Below are 10,443 nucleotides of genomic sequence, written 5' to 3'. Positions count from 1 at the left end.
TTGTACGTCGTTCACATATGCATGTATATACACACAAACACATAAGTGTATGTGAAATTTGTCTTGCCATCTTAGACTTTCAGATCCCAAAGTGAAGGATTATATGCCAAGCATATTGTGACTAGCTAATAAATGATATACATGATCAAGATAAGTTTGGACTGTGAAAAATAATTTGACAAAACCCTTAGTCTGTCCAGATTACCCTCATAAGGGATATGTGATATTTTCTTGGCTCAATTAGATCACTTTTCTTCTGGTACATATCTTTTTCTCTACATTCTATTTTTTACATCTTTTTCAAATTGCCCTTTGACTTTTCAACTTTATTCACCTACTTCTGTCTAATTTAAACTTAATATATGAAACCCATGACAATTTAGAAGGTAAACGCTTGACAAGTTGTGGCAGAGGTACAACCAGTCTTTCCAGGAAGGGCAAGAGGGAAAGTCATTTTCAAAGTAGGTCATATGCCCATATAAAGTACAAGAGTTTCCTTTTAAAGTGCTTCATTTATCCATTCTTTTGGCAAGCATTTATTGGGCACCTTCATGTGCCAAGTACTGTTCTGGGTGCTGGAGATTCACTAGAGAAGAAGACCAAAGTCTGTATCCTCAAGGAACTTACACTCTATTGGGAGGGCCAAAGAGGAGAGAATAACAAACAATAAAATAAATAAGTTTTATAATATGTTATAAGGTGATGTTGTTGTTGTTGTTGTTGTTATGTGCCGTCGAGTCGGCCCCGACTCATAGCGACCCCTCCTTGGGTTTCCGAGGCAGTATCACTACGGAAGTAGGATTGCCCAACCTTCCTTCCGAGGAGTGGCTGGTGGGTTTGAACCGCCAGCCGTCTGGTTAGCAGGCAAGTGTCTTAGCCACTATGCTACCAGAGATAGGTGCTACAAAATCAAACAGAGAACAGACATAGGGAGAGCCAGGAAGAAGGTGACTACAATTTATAGAGTGTTCAGAGGGCTTTATTGAGCAGGTGACATTTGAGCAATGATTGGAAAGGGGTGAGGGAAAGAACTTTATGGACATCTGGGCTAGGCAGAGTGGGTGGAAGTGCAGAGACCCTGAGGTGGGAATGTGCTTGAGAACAGTGAGGAAATGTAGCTAAAGTAGAGTGGGCAAAGGGAAGAGTAGCAGGCAAGGAGGTTGAAGAGTTCACAAAAGGCCTGACAGTGCAGGATCTTGAAGCACATTGTAAGGACTTTGGCTTTTATTCTAAGTGAGGTAGAGAGCCCCTGAAGGATTTTGAGTAAAGTTATTATATGATATGAGTTTAGTTTTATAGGGGTTATTCTGGCTCCTGTCATGAGAGGATTTGCATAAAGCCTGTCAGGAAATTGTTGTGGTCCCTTGGACCAGTATGATAGCAATAAAAACCAAACTCACTGCTGTCGAGTCGAGTCCGACTCATAGCAACCCCTCCTTGGGTTTCTGAGGTGGTTTCACTATGGAAGTTGATTGCCCAACCTTCCTTCCAAGGAGTGGCTGGTGGGTTTGAATTGCCAGCCTTCTGGTTAGCAGTCAAATGCCTTAGGCACTACGCCACCAGAGCTTCCCATGATAACAATAGATGGGATGGAAAAAAGTCAGATTCTGAATATTCTTTCAAGACAGTTAACAGACCACGTGACAGATTGTGTGCCTGTATGTCTATGTGGTGTGTTCAGAGTCAGGAAGGACCCAAAGTTTCAAGGTTTTCATCCTGAGGAGCTGAAAGAATGCAATGTCACTACCTGAGTTGAAAAACTAGAGGGCTCAGCAAGAGTAGAGGACAGCAAGTTTGTGCAGAGGAGGAAGGTCAGGAGTTGAGTGGTAAGATAAATTCTTTTATTCTGTGCAGGTACACCAGAGTGCCAAGACAGTTTGCCCATCTCCCTCAACTCCTTGCTATCCCAATGACTTTGGCTGTGTGGCATAGTGCCTAAGGCACTTGACTGCTAACCAGAAGGCTGGCACTTCAAACCCACCAGCCACTCCTCGGAAGGAAGATTGGTCAATCTACTTCTGTAGTGATACCACCTCGGAAACCCAAGGAGGGGTTGTTGTGAGTCGGCCCCGACTCGATGGCAGTGAGGTTTTTTTTTTTTTTTTTTGTTTGTTTTTGTCACTGTTTAGTGAAAATACTTTTAATAACTGTAGTTCAATGACTCTGTTTATCCCAGTTTTATTCACTATACTTTGCCTAATATATGATGGGAGGTTTCTTTCATGGATAGTAATTTGACAAAATATAGTAGTTATTCTGCTTCTGGTTTATAGTTGCGTGAAAGACCTAGTGGCATGGAAACTAATAAAGTTTTATCTTTCACTTAAAATGAAATACTCAGATTGTAGGGGATCCCATTGCTAATGCTTTAAACAAACAAACAAACAAGTTTAAGTAACTCTTTGTGCTGCCATAAAAATTTGTAAGTACCTATTAAAACTTGATAAAATACTAAAATTTATTTCATACTGTGTATCAATACCTGTTGTCACTGAGTCAATTCTGACTCATAGCAACCCTGTAGGACAGAGTAGAACTGTCCCACAGGGTTTCCAAGGCTGTAATCTTTACATGAGCAGATTGTCAAGCCTGTGGAGCTGCTGATGGGTTCAAACTGCTAACCTTTTGCTTAGCAGCCAAGCATTTAACCACTGTGCCACCAGGGCTCATTATTGTATATCAGTAATGATTAAAAAATTTCTTTGGGGTGGGAAATGTTTAAATCTTAGAGTTTCTTCAAAAACAGGAATATGAAAGTGTCTTAGTAGTTGATCAAAAATCAGATTTTTGAATAGGAGAGAAATTCTCTAAATCTGAACAAAGTGCTTGTCACCTTAATGGAATTTTTTTTTTTTTTTTTTTGTTATATGGAAGAGAGTGCAGAAAGCTTCAGAATTGGCTGTTTCAAAAGCATTTTCTGCTGGAAGTTCAGTTTTACCTGGAAGGGTTTGGGAACAAACCATAGAATTAGAAACATCTGAGCAAATACAAGATAATGATGAAGCTTATGCAGAAGGTAAGGAAATAATTTTTTTGTTGTTGTTGCAGTGTTAGCAATTATTTGGAGTAGAATTTATTGAAATATAACCCATAACATATTTCAAAGTACAGATTGGAAGCTTTTCTTTTTCTCCTGTTTAATTTTTTTTTTTTTTTCAACTACCCTCAAACTAATTTACTCAGGAGTTTACACCAGTATTAAAAGTAAGGATATATTTAAAGCCCATTTTGACTCCTGAAATAGAACCCACATTCAGAAGCAGTTTGACATAACACAATTAACTGGCAGGTGTTATAAATTAATTGTTTTGTAGTACAGATGTTAGCATGTTAGTATCATGGAAATTATTTGACCATTAATTTGAATTACTTGATTCACATTTTTTTGTATTTTATATATAATGGATTTCTGTCTAGAAACCCCATCTCCCTAAGACCTATTTGATAATAGTAGTAACAATGATGAAGGTAGTCTCAAGTAGACATTTATCTTCTTTGAAATCCCCATTCCCTATGCATAAAAGCTATTTGATAATGATGAAAGTAATGCTAAAGCTGAATTTTTTTCCCATATCAACATATTTTAAGGAGATTTTCTATATATCACTAGGAAAGAAATCCCAATGGGAGTTAACTTTCAGGATATCATGCTCTTTGATTTTCTTCCTACCTCATTGGACACTCCTTCTTAGTCTGTTTTGCTGATTCCTCCTGATCTCTTCAACCCCCAAATACCAGAATTCATCAAGGCTTAGTCTTCTCTACCAACCCTCCTCTTTTTGTGATCTCATCCACTGCTATGGCTTTCAGTATTGTCGGTATGCTGACAACTCCTACACTTCTTTCTTCATTTTAGACCTCTCCCCTGAAACCAGACTTGTATAGCTAATACCTATTTGACATCACTATTTGGGTCTCTAATAAACATCTCAAACCTAACATGTCTAAAACTGAACTCCTTATCTCCCCCTCAAAATCTTCTGCTCCCTTGGCCTTCCTCATCCTTCAGCTTTATAGTTGCTTAGGCAGAAAACCTTATAGATTGGTATTCCATACCAAATCCATCAGCAAATCATAACAACTCTACAGCAAAACATTATCTAGAATATAACCAACTCTCAACACCTCCACTCCAGGTAAAAGCTACCAATACCTCCCTCCTGCATTATTGCCTTTGTTCCCCAATTATTGCCCCCCTAGTTTTGTGTCTCACCGCCTATAGTTTATTTCAATATAGTAGCCAGAGTGGTCTTAAAATGTAAGTCACTTCTTCACTTAAAACCATCTTGTGGCTTCCTACTGAACTCAGAGTAAAAGCCAAAGTACTCTAGAATGGTCTTAAGACCCTGAAACCAGTGTTTTTGAACCTCAGCACTGTTGCCATGTTGGGCCAAATAATTCTCTGTTGGGGGCCTGTCCTTTGCAATAGATGATGTTTAGCAGCTCTCCTTCCTTCTACCCATTGGATGCTGGTAGCATACTGTACTCCAGTTTTGACCATGAAAAATGTCTCCAGCCATTACCAAATGTTCCCTGGGGGCCAAATTTGCCCCTGATTGAGAACCACTGCTTTAAACAGTCTGACTGATCCCTATTACCTCTCTACCTCATCTCCTGCTACTCTTCCCCCACTCACTCCTCTTCAGCTACACTGGCTTCCTATCTATTTCTCCAGCACTAAAGGCACACTGCTTTCTTGGGCCTTTGCACTTACTTTTCCTCTGAATGAAATAATATTCCCTCATATATCAATGTGACTTACTCCTTCACCTCTTTCCCTTCTTTGCACAAATATCTTTTCAACAAATATTTTTTGACCATCTAATTTAAAATTGCAACTTGTCTTCCATTTCTTCTACTCCGTATCTCCTTTCTCTGCTTTGTTTTTCTCTGACTTAATTATTTATTGTCTCTTCTCCCCACTTAGAGTTTCATGGTGGCAGGATTTTTTGTTTGTTTCTTTTTCCCATGTTCTGTACACTGCTCTATTCCTAGCATCTAGAATGTTGTTGTTTTTAGGTGCCATTGAGTTAGCTCCTACTCATAGCAACCCCTATGTTCAACAGAACGAAACAGTGCCCGGTCCTGTGCCATCCTTACAACCTTTGCTGTGCTTGAGCCCATTGTCCCAGCCACTGTGTCAGTCCGTCTCATTGAGGGTCTTCCCCTTTATTGCTGACCCTCTACTTTACCAAGCATGATATCCTTCTCTAGGGACTAGTCCCTTCTGACAACGTGACCAAAGTATGTGAGACAAAGTCTTGCCATTCTCAGTTCTAAGAAGCATTCTGACTGTACTTCTTCCAAGACAGATTTGTTCCTTCTTTAGGCAGTCCATGGTATTTTCAGTGTTCTCCATCAGTATCACAGTTCAAAGGCATCAATTCCTCTTCAGTCTTCCTTATTCATTGTCTAGTTTTCACATTCAGATGAGGCTATTGAAAATACCAGGGCTTGGGTCAGGCACACCATAGTCTTCAAAGTGACAACTTTGCTCTTTAACACTTTAAAGAGGTCTTTTGCAGCAGTGCAGTACATCCTCTGATTTCTTGACTGCTGCTTCCCTGGGCATTGATTGTAGCAGATCCAAGTAAAATAAAATCCCTGACAACTTCAATCTTTTCTCTAGAAAAAAACACTTTAGAAAAACACATCTAGAATAGTACTTAACATATGATAGGTTCTCAATTAATATGCATTGAATGAATGAAGACAGTGAATGAAGAAAATCTCTGAAGTAATTAAAATATTGAAAGAATATTTTTGTTTTATTGGTAGCTCAGGAGCTGATCAGTGATTGGTTAGACACCAAACTTAAGCAAGAACTAGCAAGTGATGGAGAAGGTGATGCTGAAGACACTGTGTCAAGTGTTACTCCTATGGTAGAAGCCAGTGGCCTTTTGAAATATGACAGGTTTGATGGTAAGAGCTTACCTGATTATTATAAGCTTTGACATATAATGAACATATTTAAGAAGTCTTTTTAATTGTTTTGAATAATACATATTATTTAATTTTTCTGTGCCTTGCTTAATTTTATTATTAGCTTTAATTTTTTTTTTACCTAATGCAAATTACTTATACTGTATCCACAGTAAATTGATGGTGCTTTTTAAATTAAAATGTTCTATTTTAAAAAAATTATGTTTATAATAGCAATTCATTCAACTTAAGAAAGTATCTTCCCCATATATTATTGGATAGCTATTTATTTTAATAGGAGCCCTGGTGGTGCAGTGGTTAATGTGCTTGGCTGCTAACTGAAAGGTTGACTTTAAATCCACCAGCTGCTCTGCAGGAGAAAGATGCAGCAGTCTGCTTCTGAAAATATTTACAATCTTGGAAACCCTACAGGTCATTCTATTCAGGATGCTATGAGTCAGAATTGACTAGATAGCAGAGGGTTTGATTTACTTTGATGGAGATTATATTTAAGCTTTTGTCTATCCTTTTATATTTATAAAGTGCTCCATACATCTTTATTATTTATTATAAGGAAAGTTATTACTTTTCTACTATTTTTCGGTTTTGTTTTCAGTGGAAAAAACACTGTAGTATACAGACTTGGTGTCAGACAAGTTAAATAGCTACCTTGTGAGAGTGCCTCCAAAAGTATCCAGGAATCAGGGGTTTTCCCTGAGTATAGGAGTAGGGTGGTAGTGGCAGCTTCCCATATGTTCCTCAGACACACTTGGTGAGTCTACCTGGCTTGACCTTCAATATGCTCTTCTATGGAGGTTGTTGTTGTTATGTGCTGTTGAGTTGGACCTAACTCATAGTGACCCCTCCTTGGGTTTCCGAGGCAGTATCACTGCGGAAGTAGATTGCCCCTTCTTCCTTCCAAGGAGTGGCTGATGGGTTTGAACCACCAGTCTTCTGGTTAGCAGTCAAGTGCCTTATGCTACCAGAGCTCCTTCTGTGGAGGTAGAAAATAAGTAAGATAAAATATAAATTTGTAATATAAAAGTCAAGATAAATATTTTTGAAGAAATAGTAAATGTAATGGTGTCATTCGCTTGCAACCCTAATAGAGTAACAGGAATCAGATTTACCCTCTTCCCTAAAACATCTGCAAAAAATAAAATGACAAAAATGTAAAACAAATTTTCAAGACTCTGGACATCAGACAATGAAAGATAGTAATCCCTGAGAGATGTGAATCAAGCCACGTGAGCCCTGTAATTGCCCCAGTTTGCTGTCTTATGAGAGTTTCTGGGTCATAATATAGGGAGGCGGAACCCATATAGAGCCTGGTGGAGTCCTTGAATTAAAAAAATGGACCTGAGAGTCTGGGTAGACTAAAGTGGCTAGAATAAGGACAGAGTACTGAGGAAAAGAGAGCTGCCACAGGAGTGAGTTCAGTTCCAGACTTGAAGGGTAACTAAGGACCATATTCTTGGGAATCTCTCCAGGCTCTATCAGACCAGTAAACCTAGTCTTCTTCTTCTTCTTTTTTTTTTTTTTTTTTTTTCCACATTTCTCTCCCACTCTATCCAGGATCTCCTGCACTGATCTCTTTCTGAGTAGTTGACAGTGGTAGCTGGACACCATCTACTTCTGGTCTTATGGTCATATGGGCTGAGGATTGCATGGTCTACTAGTCCCTTGGACTAATTGTTTCCATGCATCTTTGGTTTTCTTCATTCTTCTTTGCTCTGGATGAAGAGAGACCCATCATTGGATCTAGATGGCCACTTGCAAGCTTTTATGACCCTAATTGCTACTCACAAAAGTAGGATGTAGAACAATGTTTTTGTGTAGTGTGTTATGCCAGTTGAGCTTGATGTCCCCTGTGACCATAGTCCCAAGCCCACAGGTCCATCTACTTGCATTCTCAGGGTGGTTGGCTGTGGCCAAGAAGTTATCATAACTTTACCCCTTGTTAGCTCTATTATATATTTGGACATTCTTACAGCACATACAAATACATATATATTGTCTGCCAACCCTATATATTTTCATGAGTATACTCCCTTTTGCCTAGACATACCTGATCATTCAGCCTGTCTACCTTTAGTATTTCTTCTGGTCCAGGGATGCTAGTGATGAATTCTGTCAATTTTTGTTTATCTGTGAATGTCTTAAATTTCTTCATTTTTTTGAAGGATAATTTTGCTGGATATAAAATTCTGGTTAACAGTTTTTTCTGTCAGCATTTTGAATGTCATCCCACTGCCTGCTGACCTCCATGGTTTATGATGAGAAATCATTTATCATTCTTATTGAAAATCCCTTGTGTGAGAGTCACTTATCTCTTGCTGTCTTCAAAACTCTCTTCTCATATTTAACTTTCAACAGTTTGATTTTGATATATCTTGGTGTGGATCTCTTTGAATTTATGCTACTTAAATTTCATTGAACTTCTTGAACATGTAAATTAATATTTTCTATCAAATTTGTGAAGTTTTTTGGCTCTGTTTCTTTGTGTGTGTGTATGTGTGTGTGTATGTGTATGTGTGTGATTTGGGTGAAAGTTATGGAGCAAATTCACTTTCCATACAGCAGTTCACATACACTTTGTCTCATGACATTGACTACAATTTAGCCCCATTCAACAGCACCCCTCCCACTTCTTCGCAATAGTTACCTCTTCCCTGTGCCCATCACTCCATGCACTCCTGCCTCCTGAGCTGTCTCCCTGTGCATAAACAGCCCTTCTTTCTGCCATGATTGTTTTCTCCAAGGAGTATATCTACCTCAGGTAAATGTTCAACTCATATGTCTGTCTTTTGTTTGGCTGGAAGCCACAGGTACGGGTTCAATTCCAGACCTGAAGGGCAGCTAGGAGCCATAGTCTCAGTGGTTCCACCAGGCTCTATCAGACCAGCAAACATGCTCCCCCCCTCTTTTTTTTTTATTTTTCCAAATGATTTTGAGTTTTGTTCCACATTGTTCTCCCTCTCTATCCAGGATCTCCTCCATAGATCCCCCTCTGAGTGGTTGACAGTGGTAGCTGGGCACTATCTAGTTCTTTTGGCCTCATAATCATATAGGCTGTGGATCATATGGTGTACCAGTCGCTAGAACTAATTCTTTCCATGAATCATTGGTTTTTTTCATTTCTCTTTGCTCTGGATGAGGAGAAACCCATCATTGCATCTAGATGGCTGCTTGCAACCTTTTAAGATCCCAGTCGCTACTCACCAAAGTAGGAGGTGGGACAATATTTTGTGTAGTACGTTATGCCAATTGAGCTTGATTCCCCTGTGACTATGGTCCCGATTGGCTCTATTTCTTGAAATCTTCTTTCTGTTCCTTTCTCTCTTCTCCCTTTGGGACTCCCATTATGCATATGTCAGTGCACTCAAAGGTGTCCCACAGGTCACTATGGTTCATTTTCCATCATTCTTTTATCATTTTTTCCTCAGACGTGGGAGGCTAGTTTAATACTTGAAAATCAATCAGTATAATTTCTTATATTGACAAACTAGAAATAATAAGAAACATATGGTTATTTCAGTAGAAACACAAAATCACTTGACAAAATCCAACATCCCTTCCTGATAAAAACTCACAGCAAATAGAAATAGAATAGAAATTCCTCAGCTTGATATAAGGCATCTACAAAACCACTACAGATATACCATACTTAATGATAGAAGACAGTCTTTACTCCTTAATACCAGAAATAGCAAAAAGATGTCTGTTTCTTACCACTTTTATGCAACATTGTGCTAGAAAATTTGGCTGGGCAGTAAAGGAAGAAAAGAAAATAAACAGCATCCAGATTGGAAAGGAAGAAGTAAAACTCTTTATTCCTAGATGATATGATTGTCTTTGTAGAAAATATTAAGGAATTTATGAATAGAACTACACGTGTGTTTAGTAAGCTTGTAATATACAAGATTGATATATAAAAAATCAATACTATTTCAATATACTGGTACTGTACAATCAGAAGGAAAAAATTTTTAATAATTACCATTTACAGTAACATCAAAAATAATAAACAAAGATAAATATAAAAAGATATAAAAGACTTGAAAACTACAAAGCATTGCTGAGATAAATTAATGACTTAAATAAATGTATAAATACAACTTGCTCATGTGTTGGAAGACCCAGTATTGTTAAGATGTCAGTTACTTCTATATTGTTCCATAGATTCAATATAATCCCAATGAAAATCCTAGCAGACTTCTTATTTTTTGGTAGAATTTGACAAGGTGATTCTAAAATTCATGTGGAAACGAAAAGGACTTATAATAGCCAAAACAACCTCAAAAAAGGGAGATAGATTTAGAAATTTAATGCTACGTTATTTAACACTTTTTCTTTTTTATTCTTTGGGTGAAAATTTACAGAGCAAATTCACTTTCCACACAGCCATTCACATATACTTTGTCTCATGATACTGACTACAATTTACCCCCAAGCAACAGCTCCCCTCCCACTTCCTCCCAATAGTTACCTCTTCCCTATGTCCATCCCTCCATGTACTCC

At 38.2% G+C, this 10,443-nt stretch overlaps 1 protein-coding gene across 1 annotated transcript in view; it reads left to right on the top strand.

Moving 5' to 3' along the window:
• Window positions 1–10,443, top strand: part of CCDC191 (coiled-coil domain containing 191) — a 149,583-nt gene that overhangs the window by 18,008 nt on the left and 121,132 nt on the right. Inside the window, exons 3-4 of the mRNA XM_007947851.1 lie at window positions 2,875–3,016; window positions 5,779–5,922. Coding sequence (XP_007946042.1) covers window positions 2,875–3,016; window positions 5,779–5,922 — 286 coding nt within the window. The remainder of the gene's footprint in view (window positions 1–2,874; window positions 3,017–5,778; window positions 5,923–10,443) is intronic.

This window comes from Orycteropus afer, unplaced genomic scaffold (assembly GCF_000298275.1).
Source record: "Orycteropus afer afer isolate SDZICR_OR568_19922 unplaced genomic scaffold, OryAfe1.0 scaffold00195, whole genome shotgun sequence".
In the NCBI taxonomy this organism is placed as follows: Eukaryota; Metazoa; Chordata; class Mammalia; order Tubulidentata; family Orycteropodidae; genus Orycteropus; species Orycteropus afer.
The sequence above is the reverse complement of the archived record's forward strand: the minus strand, read 5'-3'. Positions and strand labels throughout refer to the sequence as shown.